This window comes from Myxine glutinosa, chromosome 1 (genome assembly GCF_964187855.1).
Source record: "Myxine glutinosa chromosome 1, kmMyxGlut1.1, whole genome shotgun sequence".
NCBI classification, from domain to species: domain Eukaryota; kingdom Metazoa; phylum Chordata; class Myxini; order Myxiniformes; family Myxinidae; genus Myxine; species Myxine glutinosa.
This window is the reverse complement of record NC_136261.1, coordinates 3,723,648-3,743,622: the sequence shown is the minus strand read 5'-3', so window position 1 is coordinate 3,743,622 and position 19,975 is coordinate 3,723,648. Positions and strand designations below refer to the sequence as shown.

The window sequence follows — 19,975 nt, the reverse complement described above, 5'->3', positions numbered from 1 at the left end:
GTTAATCACACCCCACTCAAAACCGACAATGGTTAATCATACCCCACTCAAAACCGACAATGGTTAATCATACCCCACTCAAAACCGACAATGGTTAATCATACCCCACTCAAAACCGACAATGGTTAATCACACCCCACTCAAAACCGACAATGGTTAATCATACCCCACACAAAACCGACAATGGTTAATCACACCCCACTCAAAACCGACAATGGTTAATCATACCCCACTCAAAACCGACAATGGTTAATCATACCCCACTCAAAACCGACAATGGTTAATCATACCCCACACAAAACCGACAATGGTTAATCATACCCCACTCAAAACCGACAATGGTTAATCATACCCCACACAAAACCGACAATGGTTAATCATACCCCACACAAAACCGACAATGGTTAATCATACCCCACTCAAAACCGACAATGGTTAATCATACCCCACTCAAAACCGACAATGGTTAATCATACCCCACTCAAAACCGACAATGGTTAATCATACCCCACTCAAAACCGACAATGGTTAATCATACTGTTATGAATTTGGTAATGCAACATCTAGAGCTAGGTAGATCTGAATAGGTAGGTATTCGGCTGTCGTGACAGGGACTCTACATGTAATAAGTTATTGATGTTCAGGCGGTTGTCGGGGTAAGATGTATGAGTGTGGATCTACCTGGAGATTCGAGTGTTAAATAGTGAGGGATTAAAGGTAACGCCCCTGTGAGTATCACCTAGTAATCAAACCTTTGTCCTTTATGGCACTGCAAACCACATAAACATTAGTTAGGTCCTTAGTGCAACATTAAATAATTCCCTTTCCCTGACATCGACTTCGTAATAAATGGGCACCACCAGGCCAAGAACACCGCCACAATACACCGCCACCGTTTACACCTCGAAGGCCTACAAACCTCGCCTGCGCACCTCAAAGGCCTACCAACCTCGCTGGCACGTGTTACACCAGGACCGCGGGGTCACGGACGGGAGATGTCAGGAGTCGCATGCCGCAGAGGGCGTGACCTGGGCGAGTTGGGAGGCTATGATTGGCTGAGGAGCGCGCCAATGTGACGTCATCGGCCACCAATATAGGCGACGGTCGGACGCCATTTCGGAGTTCGAGTGGAGTCCAGAGTTGAGAGAGTTGAGTCGCAGAGTTCGTTGTTACAGTTCCGTACCAGAGTTCGTGGCAGTTGGCACAGGACACGGTTCGTTGCACAGTTCGTCGGAGTTGGCACAGGACACGGTTCGTTGAACATTCGTGACCACAGCTCGTTGCAGTTGGCAGTTGGCACTTGGTTTTGGTTGCTTCGTGCAGCCCTGCGGTGGACCGTTGGAGCAAAGGAGCTCGTGGTGTGTGTGGGCCGTTGGACCGACGAGGCCTGGTGGCGCTTGGAGGCGGACGCAGAGGGCCGTGGAACTTGGAGCGAGGTGTGCGATCGGGCCGAAAGGAGCGGTGTTGGACGGCAGCCACAAAGACGACGAAAGACCAGATAAGCCCGAATCCGCGTACATTTTGAACGACGTGACGTGTTCTTTTCGTAATTAATCTCCCTCGTTTTGTGTTTGATATCAGTCGTGTGGGGACGTCCCGATTTAGTTATTAGTATTACCGGCGCGTGTTTTTTTTCACTGTTATTACTTTTCAATAATAAATCCTTATATTATTTTCTGTACATATTTGAACGCAGTTTCCTGGGTGTTTCATTTTAATAGATAAGGCTGTGGAGCTCGTTGCGTCTGGCCTCCCGCGCGTTTAACTTTGTGTTGAGCTTGAATCCGCCATTGAGTTTTCGCCTCGGGAGTGTAAAGTCTCGCAATCGGTCATCCGTGTTACCCTACGGTGTTCACCAAGGGTAGTCACGCGACAAGTGGTGTCAGGAGTGGGATTTGAACCCGTCGGACAAATTTTTTTTGTCCGCGGCGAGACATCGACACGGTCGGGCGTACATTGCGTCCGACGTTCGAACGCAAAATTTGTATAGGCGAGGCGGAGAAATTTAATAATCAATTGGGCATACGGAGCGCGATATCGCGTCTTCGTCAAATTTAAATTGTGTTTTTGGTATTAAAATAAATACGCGCGCGGGAAACAACCTTCCGAAAGGCGGATGTCGGAGGTCGACGAAATGGAGGTGCGCAGCGAGGCCTCCGTCAGCGTCGGGAGTGAGCCGGAAATGGGGGATAAGGAGGATAGCGTTGGAACTTTCCCCGCCGGTGGGACGGCCCCGATAGATCTCCAGACCATAGTAAATTTAATAAATGCTCAGAGGGCCGAGGGTGAGCGAAACCTTGCAGAAATTCGGGGAGACATGAGGGCTCAGAGTGAGCGATTGGGGAACCGGATGGATGCTCAGGGTGAGCGATTAGAGGGCCAAATGGGGATAATGAGGGACGAAGCGAGGGGTACTGGTGAGAAGTTAGACAATAATTTTGAGGAGTTAGACAAGAAAATCGAGAAGTTAGACAATAATTTTGAGGAGTTAGACAAGAAAATCGGGAAGTTAGACAATAATTTTGAGGGGTTAGACAACGGGATAAAAGAGGTGAAAAATGGGTTAATGGGGGTAGAAAATAGAATGGCTGCCCAGGAGAATCAGATAGAGGGAGTGAAAAATGGGTTAGAGGGGTTAGAAAACAGTATGGAAGGAAAAATTGGGGAAATGGCACAGCAGCTGGGGGAACGAATTGATGGCATAGAAGGGAGAGTGCAAAACCAAATTACGGACAGACTGGGGAAATTTGAGGGTAAAGTAGAAACTCAAATGGGGGAGATGGAAAAAGCCATAGGGGTGGAAATTGAATTGAAACGGGAGGAATTAATGTCGAAAATAGAAGAGGGCGTGACGCAGGCTGTCCAAATGGGGGAAAAGTTGGAGGGTCAGATTGGTGCCACAAATGCTCGAATTGATAAAGCAAATGGGGAATGTTTCCCACATTCTGGCCTGGTTGTTTATCGGGACCGTGTGGATGTCACAACACCCCAACCGGGGGATGAATTTGAAATTGTGCAGCACCAGGGCGGTGGTGCGGAGCAAGAGGGGGTAGAGTTTTTGGGGGTCCATGCGATAGAGCCGGACCGGGTATTTATTGGGGATATTGATCAAAGCCTGGCGGGGCCAGGAATGATTTGTAATGATGAGGATGATTTGATCCAGCGGCTGGAGACCTGTGACAGTCCCATGGAGGTAGAGCTTGTTCAGGCCCAAAGGAGCCTGGGAGATGAGGTGAGTTGGTCCGAGGAGGTGGTTGGAATGACCGAGGGGACGCTCACTGTACACTGCTATTTGGAAACAGAGGCTCCAAAATTGGACAACCAGTTGGGGGAGTGTGTTGGCTCCGGGCTGGATTTGGATCTTGGAGGATCGGGAGATAGAGCTTCTGGAGATTTGGTCCCTGTAGGGAATTTGGATCAACTGCAGGGAGGGGCAGAACAACCGGTGGTAGAGGTTGTTCCCTGCAGCTGCGGTTTGGCGGTGAGAATGAAAATTTGTAAAATAAAATTTAAAATAAAATTACAATGGGAACTTGATTTGGAGCAGCCATGGTTGGGATTGGTCCCCGGGCTGCGGGATTTGGACATGGAGAGGTCATGGGTGATGGCCTCGGGCAAAAGTTGCCCCTTTCAAAATTTGGGTATGCCGGCCAGCTGGGGGGCTGTGATGGCGAGATTTGGACGTGGGGTCCAGCCTTGGGTGTCGAGGTACGACCTGGGTCCCACGGGGGGTCTGGTGGAGTGTGGCGTCCCTTGTCCGTCGGGGCGCCGTCCGAGCTGGTGGCTCGGGCCGGCAGGGTCACCGGACCCTGGTGGGGGTTAAGACCTCCAGAGGGGTCCGAGGTGGTTTCTCAAGTCTGGGTTGGCATTTATTGAGGACCACTAGGGGGAGGTGTTGTGGGTCGCGCTTTGGTGGTGGCACTGCGGACGGCCAACTTGGGACTGATGTGGTGACCACCCGGGCATGCGGCCTGGCACTCTCCTCCAGGGACTCTGGGACAACCAGCATGTGGTGACCTGGCATGGTGGTTGGTCTATGGACGCGGGTCAAACCGAATGGACAGGGATGGAGATAGCCTGCCGGACAACCATTGGGGCATCTGTGGAACGTGATGGTGTGAGTGACCTTCCACAGATGCTCCGTTGTGATTTATGGACTCTCGGGTTGGGAAGAGAGCCATGGGGATGTGAATCGGGAGATGTGTAACGAGCCGAGCATATGGGCCATGCTCGGCTGGCATGTGTATGGCAAAGCATCCTTCTTTGGTGAGGTTAGTAAAATGTGACAAATGGTTGGCATGGGTAATCTGTGGGTTAGATGGAAATTTAAGGGTGGATTTTGAAATGCCATGGTGGACACTGTATAGTGACGCCATTATTGATCCAGGTGTGTAGACCAAAGTGTTGGAGGCTGTGATGAAATTAATAGGGTAGCAAGACACAGCTTTCAACTGGTTGCGGGGGCAACTGTGCTGATATTTGGGACGCGGGATGATGGGGATGTAGTTGTGTAGCCTGAGGGTCAACGTGGTGCTGTGCGTGTCCGAGGTGTGTGGACCATGTCTTCTGGGTGGGTCTCCTGGTGGAGCATGGCTGTTGACTGGACCTTGGTGTGGTCAAGTGTGGGTGAGCACTGGGGGGCTGCAGTTCTGTAGTCGGACTGGGGGATGATGGGGAGGTGCAGGGGACGTGGCTGTAGGGATGCCACGCACTGCGACCGTGCCCCCCAGGGCCGAGGTTGTGTGTGCGGTAGTGTGTGTTGTGGCAGCAAGTGCTCACCACATTGGCCAGCTGGGGCTGCTGCAGCTGTGTTCCTCGCAGGGGGGCCGAAGGATGGATGGTGGGTCGCACCCTTATGGACACTCATGGGCCATGTTGGCGTTTTGACTGCTCACCTTGTCCCGGTGACCCTTGCACGGTAGAGGTGCAGAGCTGTCGTGGCCACAGGTAGTTGTGTAGTGATGATCACCGTTGGATGCGGATCCACATACCTGCCAGTGTAGTGGGGACAAAAGAGAAATTTGGAAGTATTTGGTAGGCCCAATGTGAAATTTTGGGATTGTGAAGGGTGGATGACACTCTTGGACCTGACCAACCTGCAACTACCTGCACTTGAGGTGAGTGTTTTGAGGAGTACTGTCCCAGGCTTCAGGATTTGCTTTGGGAAATTGGGGACATGTAATTTGGAGTTGGGAGGCGGGTGAGAGTGATGACATGGCCGGTGAGGGGATGGAATGGGAGCCACAGTGTCTTGTGGGTGGCGTATGTTTTTGTATTGTGGTTAGGTGTTTTGATGTGGTCGTGAGAGTGGAACCTGGAGAGTGAGTGATGATTATTGGAGATAATGAGGGGCGATAAATTGTGCTTTTTGGAAATGTGCTAATGGAAAGGTGTAAGGATTTAATGATTCGAACTGTGAATGGGATTTCACATTGGCAGGCCATGGCAAGCCTTGTAACACCTTTTACACCATCTATGAATTGTACTGAATTGTGCTGAGTTGTGTGGAGAATTGAATGGCAGCGGGGGAGGAAGTGTGTTTTGGGGACCATGGGTGGGGAAGGTGTGTGTGTCCGCAGGTACAGAGCAAGCTCTGAGGAGCGATGCCTGCGGGCCCCCCTCTGCGGCAATTACCCCTGGCAGCCGGTGGTAACTGGAAATTGGAGCTCGTCGGTGGAGGGTCTGGTTGGGCGCCGCGGGGTGAGGAAGTCCCCCGGTGACCCGTGTTGCTGCGCGAAAGCAGGAGGCAAAGGAGCCTGGTGTGTGTGGAGACCCTCACCGGCGAGGTAACGGCGGAAAGGGGCTGTTGGGCTGTCACGGGGCCAAGAGGTAAAGGGGGGGGGGGGGCAATGAATTTGTAAGTCGGTTGACTTGTTTTTGGGACTGCGGGCACCACAGCCTGATGCGCCCCCACCATCTTTTTGTGCGGTACCTCCCCGCTGCCTAGTTGAGGAATGCACACACACGTGAATGACATCAATGCCATGGTCCTGCAGGGGGTGTATTGAAATAAGTGCTTTGTTGATTTTTGAAATGCCTTGATGACCTATGGAATGAGAATGAGTGGTTAAGGGGTCTGTGTAGCATGAATGTGGGCGAAATCCACCGAGCCGTGTCACTCACCTGTAACATCTGGACAGGGCCCGAGGAAATTTAGGGGGATGCATTGGGGATGGCCCCGCAGGTAAGGTTGAGTCTTGTGGCATCCACCGGGGGACGCGGTCTGTAGACCGGGGTATGTACAAAGGTTAGAGTTTTGAGTTCGGGAAGATGGTTAAGTTTTGTGGTTAAGTTAGTGTTGTGTGTTGTTGTTTCCTCCCTCCACAGGAACAACGAAGAAGATGTACATACTTGCATGATGGTTAAGGGGTTCAGCATGTTAAGGAAGTGTAGGTAGGTAGTCCGACTCACTTCCCACAGCCCTTCCTGATTTATTTCATAGGTTAATTAAGTGTGTGACAGTAAGTGTTAAGGCTGGAATGGTAGCGCCTGCGGTGAACCTTGCAGGAGCTACGGTTCCAGGGGGGGGGCTGTGTTATGAATTTGGTAATGCAACATCTAGAGCTAGGTAGATCTGAATAGGTAGGTATTCGGCTGTCGTGACAGGGACTCTACATGTAATAAGTTATTGATGTTCAGGCGGTTGTCGGGGTAAGATGTATGAGTGTGGATCTACCTGGAGATTCGAGTGTTAAATAGTGAGGGATTAAAGGTAACGCCCCTGTGAGTATCACCTAGTAATCAAACCTTTGTCCTTTATGGCACTGCAAACCACATAAACATTAGTTAGGTCCTTAGTGCAACATTAAATAATTCCCTTTCCCTGACATCGACTTCGTAATAAATGGGCACCACCAGGCCAAGAACACCGCCACAATACACCGCCACCGTTTACACCTCGAAGGCCTACAAACCTCGCCTGCGCACCTCAAAGGCCTACCAACCTCGCTGGCACGTGTTACACCAGGACCGCGGGGTCACGGACGGGAGATGTCAGGATTCGCATGCCGCAGAGGGCGTGACCTGGGCGAGTTGGGAGGCTATGATTGGCTGAGGAGCGCGCCAATGTGACGTCATCGGCCACCAATATAGGCGACGGTCGGACGCCATTTCGGAGTTCGAGTGGAGTCCAGAGTTGAGAGAGTTGAGTCGCAGAGTTCGTTGTTACAGTTCCGTACCAGAGTTCGTGGCAGTTGGCACAGGACACGGTTCGTTGCACAGTTCGTCGGAGTTGGCACAGGACACGGTTCGTTGAACATTCGTGACCACAGCTCGTTGCAGTTGGCAGTTGGCACTTGGTTTTGGTTGCTTCGTGCAGCCCTGCGGTGGACCGTTGGAGCAAAGGAGCTCGTGGTGTGTGTGGGCCGTTGGACCGACGAGGCCTGGTGGTGCTTGGAGGCGGACGCAGAGGGCCGTGGAACTTGGAGTGAGGTGTGCGATCGGGCCGAAAGGAGCGGTGTTGGACGGCAGCCACAAAGACGACGAAAGACCAGATAAGCCCGAATCCGCGTACATTTTGAACGACGTGACGTGTTCTTTTCGTAATTAATCTCCCTCGTTTTGTGTTTGATATCAGTCGTGTGGGGACGTCCCGATTTAGTTATTAGTATTACCGGCGCGTGTTTTTTTTCACTGTTATTACTTTTCAATAATAAATCCTTATATTATTTTCTGTACATATTTGAACGCAGTTTCCTGGGTGTTTCATTTTAATAGATAAGGCTGTGGAGCTCGTTGCGTCTGGCCTCCCGCGCGTTTAACTTTGTGTTGAGCTTGAATCCGCCATTGAGTTTTCGCCTCGGGAGTGTAAAGTCTCGCAATCGGTCATCCGTGTTACCCTACGGTGTTCACCAAGGGTAGTCACGCGACAATACCCCACTCAAAACCGACAATGGTTAATCATACCCCACTCAAAACCGACAATGGTTAATCATACCCCACACAAAACCGACAATGGTTAATCACACCCCACACAAAACCGACAATGGTTAATCACACCCCACTCAAAACCGACAACGGTTAATCACACCCCACACAAAACCGACAACGGTTAATCACACCCCACACAAAACCGACAACGGTTAATCACACCCCACTCAAAACCGACAATGGTTAATCACACCCCACACAAAACCGACAATGGTTAATCACACCCCACTCAAAACCGACAATGGTTAATCACACCCCACACAAAACCGACAATGGTTAATCATACCCCACTCAAAACCGACAATGGTTAATCATACCCCACTCAAAACCGACAATGGTTAATCACACCCCACTCAAAACCGACAATGGTTAATCATACCCCACACAAAACCGACAATGGTTAATCACACCCCACTCAAAACCGACAATGGTTAATCATACCCCACTCAAAACCGACAATGGTTAATCATACCCCACTCAAAACCGACAATGGTTAATCATACCCCACTCAAAACCGACAATGGTTAATCACACCCCACTCAAAACCGACAATGGTTAATCATACCCCACACAAAACCGACAATGGTTAATCACACCCCACTCAAAACCGACAATGGTTAATCATACCCCACTCAAAACCGACAATGGTTAATCATACCCCACTCAAAACCGACAATGGTTAATCATACCCCACACAAAACCGACAATGGTTAATCATACCCCACTCAAAACCGACAATGGTTAATCATACCCCACACAAAACCGACAATGGTTAATCATACCCCACACAAAACCGACAATGGTTAATCATACCCCACTCAAAACCGACAATGGTTAATCATACCCCACTCAAAACCGACAATGGTTAATCATACCCCACTCAAAACCGACAATGGTTAATCATACCCCACTCAAAACCGACAATGGTTAATCATACTGTTATGAATTTGGTAATGCAACATCTAGAGCTAGGTAGATCTGAATAGGTAGGTATTCGGCTGTCGTGACAGGGACTCTACATGTAATAAGTTATTGATGTTCAGGCGGTTGTCGGGGTAAGATGTATGAGTGTGGATCTACCTGGAGATTCGAGTGTTAAATAGTGAGGGATTAAAGGTAACGCCCCTGTGAGTATCACCTAGTAATCAAACCTTTGTCCTTTATGGCACTGCAAACCACATAAACATTAGTTAGGTCCTTAGTGCAACATTAAATAATTCCCTTTCCCTGACATCGACTTCGTAATAAATGGGCACCACCAGGCCAAGAACACCGCCACAATACACCGCCACCGTTTACACCTCGAAGGCCTACAAACCTCGCCTGCGCACCTCAAAGGCCTACCAACCTCGCTGGCACGTGTTACACCAGGACCGCGGGGTCACGGACGGGAGATGTCAGGAGTCGCATGCCGCAGAGGGCGTGACCTGGGCGAGTTGGGAGGCTATGATTGGCTGAGGAGCGCGCCAATGTGACGTCATCGGCCACCAATATAGGCGACGGTCGGACGCCATTTCGGAGTTCGAGTGGAGTCCAGAGTTGAGAGAGTTGAGTCGCAGAGTTCGTTGTTACAGTTCCGTACCAGAGTTCGTGGCAGTTGGCACAGGACACGGTTCGTTGCACAGTTCGTCGGAGTTGGCACAGGACACGGTTCGTTGAACATTCGTGACCACAGCTCGTTGCAGTTGGCAGTTGGCACTTGGTTTTGGTTGCTTCGTGCAGCCCTGCGGTGGACCGTTGGAGCAAAGGAGCTCGTGGTGTGTGTGGGCCGTTGGACCGACGAGGCCTGGTGGCGCTTGGAGGCGGACGCAGAGGGCCGTGGAACTTGGAGCGAGGTGTGCGATCGGGCCGAAAGGAGCGGTGTTGGACGGCAGCCACAAAGACGACGAAAGACCAGATAAGCCCGAATCCGCGTACATTTTGAACGACGTGACGTGTTCTTTTCGTAATTAATCTCCCTCGTTTTGTGTTTGATATCAGTCGTGTGGGGACGTCCCGATTTAGTTATTAGTATTACCGGCGCGTGTTTTTTTTCACTGTTATTACTTTTCAATAATAAATCCTTATATTATTTTCTGTACATATTTGAACGCAGTTTCCTGGGTGTTTCATTTTAATAGATAAGGCTGTGGAGCTCGTTGCGTCTGGCCTCCCGCGCGTTTAACTTTGTGTTGAGCTTGAATCCGCCATTGAGTTTTCGCCTCGGGAGTGTAAAGTCTCGCAATCGGTCATCCGTGTTACCCTACGGTGTTCACCAAGGGTAGTCACGCGACAAGTGGTGTCAGGAGTGGGATTTGAACCCGTCGGACAAATTTTTTTTGTCCGCGGCGAGACATCGACACGGTCGGGCGTACATTGCGTCCGACGTTCGAACGCAAAATTTGTATAGGCGAGGCGGAGAAATTTAATAATCAATTGGGCATACGGAGCGCGATATCGCGTCTTCGTCAAATTTAAATTGTGTTTTTGGTATTAAAATAAATACGCGCGCGGGAAACAACCTTCCGAAAGGCGGATGTCGGAGGTCGACGAAATGGAGGTGCGCAGCGAGGCCTCCGTCAGCGTCGGGAGTGAGCCGGAAATGGGGGATAAGGAGGATAGCGTTGGAACTTTCCCCGCCGGTGGGACGGCCCCGATAGATCTCCAGACCATAGTAAATTTAATAAATGCTCAGAGGGCCGAGGGTGAGCGAAACCTTGCAGAAATTCGGGGAGACATGAGGGCTCAGAGTGAGCGATTGGGGAACCGGATGGATGCTCAGGGTGAGCGATTAGAGGGCCAAATGGGGATAATGAGGGACGAAGCGAGGGGTACTGGTGAGAAGTTAGACAATAATTTTGAGGAGTTAGACAAGAAAATCGAGAAGTTAGACAATAATTTTGAGGAGTTAGACAAGAAAATCGGGAAGTTAGACAATAATTTTGAGGGGTTAGACAACGGGATAAAAGAGGTGAAAAATGGGTTAATGGGGGTAGAAAATAGAATGGCTGCCCAGGAGAATCAGATAGAGGGAGTGAAAAATGGGTTAGAGGGGTTAGAAAACAGTATGGAAGGAAAAATTGGGGAAATGGCACAGCAGCTGGGGGAACGAATTGATGGCATAGAAGGGAGAGTGCAAAACCAAATTACGGACAGACTGGGGAAATTTGAGGGTAAAGTAGAAACTCAAATGGGGGAGATGGAAAAAGCCATAGGGGTGGAAATTGAATTGAAACGGGAGGAATTAATGTCGAAAATAGAAGAGGGCGTGACGCAGGCTGTCCAAATGGGGGAAAAGTTGGAGGGTCAGATTGGTGCCACAAATGCTCGAATTGATAAAGCAAATGGGGAATGTTTCCCACATTCTGGCCTGGTTGTTTATCGGGACCGTGTGGATGTCACAACACCCCAACCGGGGGATGAATTTGAAATTGTGCAGCACCAGGGCGGTGGTGCGGAGCAAGAGGGGGTAGAGTTTTTGGGGGTCCATGCGATAGAGCCGGACCGGGTATTTATTGGGGATATTGATCAAAGCCTGGCGGGGCCAGGAATGATTTGTAATGATGAGGATGATTTGATCCAGCGGCTGGAGACCTGTGACAGTCCCATGGAGGTAGAGCTTGTTCAGGCCCAAAGGAGCCTGGGAGATGAGGTGAGTTGGTCCGAGGAGGTGGTTGGAATGACCGAGGGGACGCTCACTGTACACTGCTATTTGGAAACAGAGGCTCCAAAATTGGACAACCAGTTGGGGGAGTGTGTTGGCTCCGGGCTGGATTTGGATCTTGGAGGATCGGGAGATAGAGCTTCTGGAGATTTGGTCCCTGTAGGGAATTTGGATCAACTGCAGGGAGGGGCAGAACAACCGGTGGTAGAGGTTGTTCCCTGCAGCTGCGGTTTGGCGGTGGGAATGAAAATTTGTAAAATAAAATTTAAAATAAAATTACAATGGGAACTTGATTTGGAGCAGCCATGGTTGGGATTGGTCCCCGGGCTGCGGGATTTGGACATGGAGAGGTCATGGGTGATGGCCTCGGGCAAAAGTTGCCCCTTTCAAAATTTGGGTATGCCGGCCAGCTGGGGGGCTGTGATGGCGAGATTTGGACGTGGGGTCCAGCCTTGGGTGTCGAGGTACGACCTGGGTCCCACGGGGGGTCTGGTGGAGTGTGGCGTCCCTTGTCCGTCGGGGCGCCGTCCGAGCTGGTGGCTCGGGCCGGCAGGGTCACCGGACCCTGGTGGGGGTTAAGACCTCCAGAGGGGTCCGAGGTGGTTTCTCAAGTCTGGGTTGGCATTTATTGAGGACCACTAGGGGGAGGTGTTGTGGGTCGCGCTTTGGTGGTGGCACTGCGGACGGCCAACTTGGGACTGATGTGGTGACCACCCGGGCATGCGGCCTGGCACTCTCCTCCAGGGACTCTGGGACAACCAGCATGTGGTGACCTGGCATGGTGGTTGGTCTATGGACGCGGGTCAAACCGAATGGACAGGGATGGAGATAGCCTGCCGGACAACCATTGGGGCATCTGTGGAACGTGATGGTGTGAGTGACCTTCCACAGATGCTCCGTTGTGATTTATGGACTCTCGGGTTGGGAAGAGAGCCATGGGGATGTGAATCGGGAGATGTGTAACGAGCCGAGCATATGGGCCATGCTCGGCTGGCATGTGTATGGCAAAGCATCCTTCTTTGGTGAGGTTAGTAAAATGTGACAAATGGTTGGCATGGGTAATCTGTGGGTTAGATGGAAATTTAAGGGTGGATTTTGAAATGCCATGGTGGACACTGTATAGTGACGCCATTATTGATCCAGGTGTGTAGACCAAAGTGTTGGAGGCTGTGATGAAATTAATAGGGTAGCAAGACACAGCTTTCAACTGGTTGCGGGGGCAACTGTGCTGATATTTGGGACGCGGGATGATGGGGATGTAGTTGTGTAGCCTGAGGGTCAACGTGGTGCTGTGCGTGTCCGAGGTGTGTGGACCATGTCTTCTGGGTGGGTCTCCTGGTGGAGCATGGCTGTTGACTGGACCTTGGTGTGGTCAAGTGTGGGTGAGCACTGGGGGGCTGCAGTTCTGTAGTCGGACTGGGGGATGATGGGGAGGTGCAGGGGACGTGGCTGTAGGGATGCCACGCACTGCGACCGTGCCCCCCAGGGCCGAGGTTGTGTGTGCGGTAGTGTGTGTTGTGGCAGCAAGTGCTCACCACATTGGCCAGCTGGGGCTGCTGCAGCTGTGTTCCTCGCAGGGGGGCCGAAGGATGGATGGTGGGTCGCACCCTTATGGACACTCATGGGCCATGTTGGCGTTTTGACTGCTCACCTTGTCCCGGTGACCCTTGCACGGTAGAGGTGCAGAGCTGTCGTGGCCACAGGTAGTTGTGTAGTGATGATCACCGTTGGATGCGGATCCACATACCTGCCAGTGTAGTGGGGACAAAAGAGAAATTTGGAAGTATTTGGTAGGCCCAATGTGAAATTTTGGGATTGTGAAGGGTGGATGACACTCTTGGACCTGACCAACCTGCAACTACCTGCACTTGAGGTGAGTGTTTTGAGGAGTACTGTCCCAGGCTTCAGGATTTGCTTTGGGAAATTGGGGACATGTAATTTGGAGTTGGGAGGCGGGTGAGAGTGATGACATGGCCGGTGAGGGGATGGAATGGGAGCCACAGTGTCTTGTGGGTGGCGTATGTTTTTGTATTGTGGTTAGGTGTTTTGATGTGGTCGTGAGAGTGGAACCTGGAGAGTGAGTGATGATTATTGGAGATAATGAGGGGCGATAAATTGTGCTTTTTGGAAATGTGCTAATGGAAAGGTGTAAGGATTTAATGATTCGAACTGTGAATGGGATTTCACATTGGCAGGCCATGGCAAGCCTTGTAACACCTTTTACACCATCTATGAATTGTACTGAATTGTGCTGAGTTGTGTGGAGAATTGAATGGCAGCGGGGGAGGAAGTGTGTTTTGGGGACCATGGGTGGGGAAGGTGTGTGTGTCCGCAGGTACAGAGCAAGCTCTGAGGAGCGATGCCTGCGGGCCCCCCTCTGCGGCAATTACCCCTGGCAGCCGGTGGTAACTGGAAATTGGAGCTCGTCGGTGGAGGGTCTGGTTGGGCGCCGCGGGGTGAGGAAGTCCCCCGGTGACCCGTGTTGCTGCGCGAAAGCAGGAGGCAAAGGAGCCTGGTGTGTGTGGAGACCCTCACCGGCGAGGTAACGGCGGAAAGGGGCTGTTGGGCTGTCACGGGGCCAAGAGGTAAAGGGGGGGGGGGGGCAATGAATTTGTAAGTCGGTTGACTTGTTTTTGGGACTGCGGGCACCACAGCCTGATGCGCCCCCACCATCTTTTTGTGCGGTACCTCCCCGCTGCCTAGTTGAGGAATGCACACACACGTGAATGACATCAATGCCATGGTCCTGCAGGGGGTGTATTGAAATAAGTGCTTTGTTGATTTTTGAAATGCCTTGATGACCTATGGAATGAGAATGAGTGGTTAAGGGGTCTGTGTAGCATGAATGTGGGCGAAATCCACCGAGCCGTGTCACTCACCTGTAACATCTGGACAGGGCCCGAGGAAATTTAGGGGGATGCATTGGGGATGGCCCCGCAGGTAAGGTTGAGTCTTGTGGCATCCACCGGGGGACGCGGTCTGTAGACCGGGGTATGTACAAAGGTTAGAGTTTTGAGTTCGGGAAGATGGTTAAGTTTTGTGGTTAAGTTAGTGTTGTGTGTTGTTGTTTCCTCCCTCCACAGGAACAACGAAGAAGATGTACATACTTGCATGATGGTTAAGGGGTTCAGCATGTTAAGGAAGTGTAGGTAGGTAGTCCGACTCACTTCCCACAGCCCTTCCTGATTTATTTCATAGGTTAATTAAGTGTGTGACAGTAAGTGTTAAGGCTGGAATGGTAGCGCCTGCGGTGAACCTTGCAGGAGCTACGGTTCCAGGGGGGGGGCTGTGTTATGAATTTGGTAATGCAACATCTAGAGCTAGGTAGATCTGAATAGGTAGGTATTCGGCTGTCGTGACAGGGACTCTACATGTAATAAGTTATTGATGTTCAGGCGGTTGTCGGGGTAAGATGTATGAGTGTGGATCTACCTGGAGATTCGAGTGTTAAATAGTGAGGGATTAAAGGTAACGCCCCTGTGAGTATCACCTAGTAATCAAACCTTTGTCCTTTATGGCACTGCAAACCACATAAACATTAGTTAGGTCCTTAGTGCAACATTAAATAATTCCCTTTCCCTGACATTGACTTCGTAATAAATGGGCACCACCAGGCCAAGAACACCGCCACAATACACCGCCACCGTTTACACCTCGAAGGCCTACAAACCTCGCCTGCGCACCTCAAAGGCCTACCAACCTCGCTGGCACGTGTTACACCAGGACCGCGGGGTCACGGACGGGAGATGTCAGGAGTCGCATGCCGCAGAGGGCGTGACCTGGGCGAGTTGGGAGGCTATGATTGGCTGAGGAGCGCGCCAATGTGACGTCATCGGCCACCAATATAGGCGACGGTCGGACGCCATTTCGGAGTTCGAGTGGAGTCCAGAGTTGAGAGAGTTGAGTCGCAGAGTTCGTTGTTACAGTTCCGTACCAGAGTTCGTGGCAGTTGGCACAGGACACGGTTCGTTGCACAGTTCGTCGGAGTTGGCACAGGACACGGTTCGTTGAACATTCGTGACCACAGCTCGTTGCAGTTGGCAGTTGGCACTTGGTTTTGGTTGCTTCGTGCAGCCCTGCGGTGGACCGTTGGAGCAAAGGAGCTCGTGGTGTGTGTGGGCCGTTGGACCGACGAGGCCTGGTGGTGCTTGGAGGCGGACGCAGAGGGCCGTGGAACTTGGAGCGAGGTGTGCGATCGGGCCGAAAGGAGCGGTGTTGGACGGCAGCCACAAAGACGACGAAAGACCAGATAAGCCCGAATCCGCGTACATTTTGAACGACGTGACGTGTTCTTTTCGTAATTAATCTCCCTCGTTTTGTGTTTGATATCAGTCGTGTGGGGACGTCCCGATTTAGTTATTAGTATTACCGGCGCGTGTTTTTTTTCACTGTTATTACTTTTCAATAATAAATCCTTATATTATTTTCTGTACATATTTGAACGCAGTTTCCTGGGTGTTTCATTTTAATAGATAAGGCTGTGGAGCTCGTTGCGTCTGGCCTCCCGCGCGTTTAACTTTGTGTTGAGCTTGAATCCGCCATTGAGTTTTCGCCTCGGGAGTGTAAAGTCTCGCAATCGGTCATCCGTGTTACCCTACGGTGTTCACCAAGGGTAGTCACGCGACAATACCCCACTCAAAACCGACAATGGTTAATCATACCCCACTCAAAACCGACAATGGTTAATCATACCCCACACAAAACCGACAATGGTTAATCATACCCCACTCAAAACCGACAATGGTTAATCATACCCCACTCAAAACCGACAATGGTTAATCATACCCCACACAAAACCGACAATGGTTAATCATACCCCACTCAAAACCGACAATGGTTAATCACACCCCACTCAAAACCGACAATGGTTAATCATACCCCACACAAAACCGACAATGGTTAATCACACCCCACACAAAACTGACAATGGTTAATCATACCCCACTCAAAACCGACAATGGTTAATCATACCCCACTCAAAACCGACAATGGTTAATCATACCCCACTCAAAACCGACAATGGTTAATCACACCCCACACAAAACTGACAATGGTTAATCACACCCCACTCAAAACCGACAATGGTTAATCATACCCCACACAAAACCGACAATGGTTAATCACACCACACACAAAACTGACAATGGTTAATCACACCCCACACAAAACTGACAATGGTTAATCACACCACACACAAAACCGACAATGGTTAATCATACCCCACACAAAACTGACAATGGTTAATCACACCACACACAAAACTGACAATGGTTAATCACACCCCACTCAAAACCGACAATGGTTAATCACACCACACACAAAACTGACAATGGTTAATCACACCCCACTCAAAACCGACAATGGTTAATCATACCCCACACAAAACTGACAATGGTTAATCACACAACACACAAAACTGACAATGGTTAATCACACCCCACTCAAAACCGACAATGGTTAATCACACCCCACACAAAACTGACAATGGTTAATCACACCACACACAAAACTGACAATGGTTAATCACACCACACACAAAACTGACAATGGTTAATCACACCCCACTCAAAACCGACAATGGTTAATCACACCCCACACAAAACCGACAATGGTTAATCACACCCCACTCAAAACTGACAATGGTTAATCACACCACACACAAAACTGACAATGGTTAATCACACCCCACTCAAAACCGACAATGGTTAATCACACCCCACACAAAACCGACAATGGTTAATCACACCCCACTCAAAACCGACAATGGTTAATCACACCCCACACAAAACCGACAATGGTTAATCACACCCCACACAAAACCGACAATGGTTAATCACACCCCACTCAAAACCGACAATGGTTAATCACACCCCACACAAAACCGACAATGGTTAATCATACCCCACACAAAACCGACAATGGTTAATCACACCCCACTCAAAACCGACAATGGTTAATCACACCCCACTCAAAACCGACAATGGTTAATCACACCACACACAAAACCGACAATGGTTAATCACACCCCACACAAAACCGACAATGGTTAATCACACCCCACTCAAAACCGACAATGGTTAATCACACCACACACAAAACCGACAATGGTTAATCACACCCCACACAAAACCGACAACGGGTCACAGTATCCCACACAAAACCGACAATGGGTCACAGTATCCCACACAAAACCGACAATGGTTAATCACACCCCACACAAAACCGACAACGGGTCACAGTATCCCACACAAAACCGACAATGGGTCACAGTATCCCACACAAAACCGACAACGGGTCACAGTATCCCACACAAAACCGACAACGGGTCACAGTATCCCACACAAAACCGACAACGGGTCACAGTATCCCACACAAAACCGACAATGGGTCACAGTATCCCACACAAAACCGACAACGGGTCACAGTATCCCACACAAAACCGACAACGGGTCACAGTATCCCACACAACACTGACAACGGGTCACAGTATCCCACACAACACTGACAACGGGTCACAGTATCCCACACAACACTGACAACGGGTCACAGTATCCCACACAAAACCGACAACGGGGCACCGTACCTCATACAATGGAGTCATTTCAATGTTGTGGAAATTGTCCTGTAAAGCTTCCAAACGAGTCATTAAAAACCTGAAGAAGAAATAAAAATTAACTTCAATCACGGAGCAGGTCTGCCCCCCCCCCCCCCCCCCTTCTTCACAAACTGGCTTTCTTAACGGCACACACATTCAATTAACCTTTGTACTCCGACCTTTCCATACAACAGCATTCCACTGTGTTGGTACTTTCACCAGCTCAACCAGGACGTCACACGACCAGCATGGCTGTTTACAATTAAGGAACTATCTGGGCACGGGTAGGCCATCCTCACAGGCAGCTGGTTTGAAGCACCACAATGTTGCTCGGTACGCTTCACGGGCGCACGTGTTGTTGAGGTTGTGGGTTCATTGGGAACACGTTAAGATTCGTAGTTCATTGGGAACATGTGTGTTGTTGAGGATGGGAGTTCATTGGGGAACACATGTTAAGATTGGTAGTTCATTGGGAACATGTGTGCTGTTGAGGATGGGAGTTCATTGGGGAACACATGTTAAGATTGGTAGTTCATTGGGAACATGTGTGTTGAGGTTGTGGGTTCATTGGGAACACGTTAAGATTCGTAGTTCATTGGGAACATGTGTGTTGTTGAGGATGGGAGTTCATTGGGGAACACATGTTAAGATTGGTAGTTCATTGGGAACATGTGTGTTGAGGTTGTGGGTTCATTGGGAACACGTTAAGATTCGTAGTTCATTGGGAACATGTGTGTTGTTGAGGATGGGAGTTCATTGGGGAACACATGTTAAGATTGGTAGTTCATTGGGAACATGTGTGTTGTTGAGGATGGGAGTTCATTGGGGAACACATGTTAAGATTGGTAGTTCATTGGGAACATGTGTGTTGTTGAGGATGGGAGTTCATTGGGGAACACATGTTAAGATTGGTAGTTCATTGGGAACATGTGTGTTGAGGTTGTGGGTTCATTGGGAACACGTTAAGATTGTTAGTTCGTTGGGAACATGTGTGTTGTTGAGGATGGGAGTTCATTGGGGAACACATGTTAAGATTGGTAGTTCATTGGAAACATGTGTGTTGTTGAGGATGGGAGTTCATTGGGCACACATATTGTTAAGATTGGTAGTTCATAGAGCACACGTGTATTGTTGAGGTTGGTGGTTCATCAGGTGCACATGTGTAGCTGAGGTTGGGTTCATGTCTGAGCATTTTTATGATTTGGGTTAAATTCCCAAAATGACAAAACAATTTAAAATAAATAAATGGCAGTTCACAGAATACCTTACGCAACGCAATAATGTCAAAAAGGACATGGGAAGGGTCTTTTCAACTGTTGCTTTGCATTTTGTACTGAAATGCGAGTCACCACTACATTTGTCTGACCTCAGAGTTACTCTGCCCTCAAGGCATGAGACGTGCGAACACTGAAGTTCAGTTACTCTGCCCTCAAGGCATGAGACGTGCGAACACTGAAGTTCAGTTACTCTGCCCTCAAGGCATGAGACGTGCGAACACTGAAGTTCAGTTACTCTGCCCTCAAGGCATGAGACGTGCGAACACTGAAGTTCAGTTACTCTGCCCTCAAGGCATGAGACGTGCGAACACTGAAGTTCAGTTACTCTGCCCTCAAGGCATGAGACGTGCGAACACTGAAGTTCAGTTACTCTGCCCTCAAGGCATGAGACGTGCGAACACTGAAGTTCAGTTACTCTGCCCTCAGGGCATAACGGCGTAAATATTTTGTCCAAGTACTGCTAAATGTAAGGTTTTAAAAGTGCCGAGGAGATTTGTGTTCTACAGTATTCAAATATATATTTTAACATAA

At 49.9% G+C, this 19,975-nt stretch overlaps 1 protein-coding gene across 1 annotated transcript in view; it reads right to left on the bottom strand.

Moving 5' to 3' along the window:
• Positions 1 to 19,975, bottom strand: part of TFPT (TCF3 fusion partner) — a 63,928-nt gene that overhangs the window by 4,706 nt on the left and 39,247 nt on the right. The window contains exon 4 of the mRNA XM_078776484.1: positions 18,156 to 18,225. Coding sequence (XP_078632610.1) covers positions 18,156 to 18,225 — 70 coding nt within the window. The remainder of the gene's footprint in view (positions 1 to 18,155; positions 18,226 to 19,975) is intronic.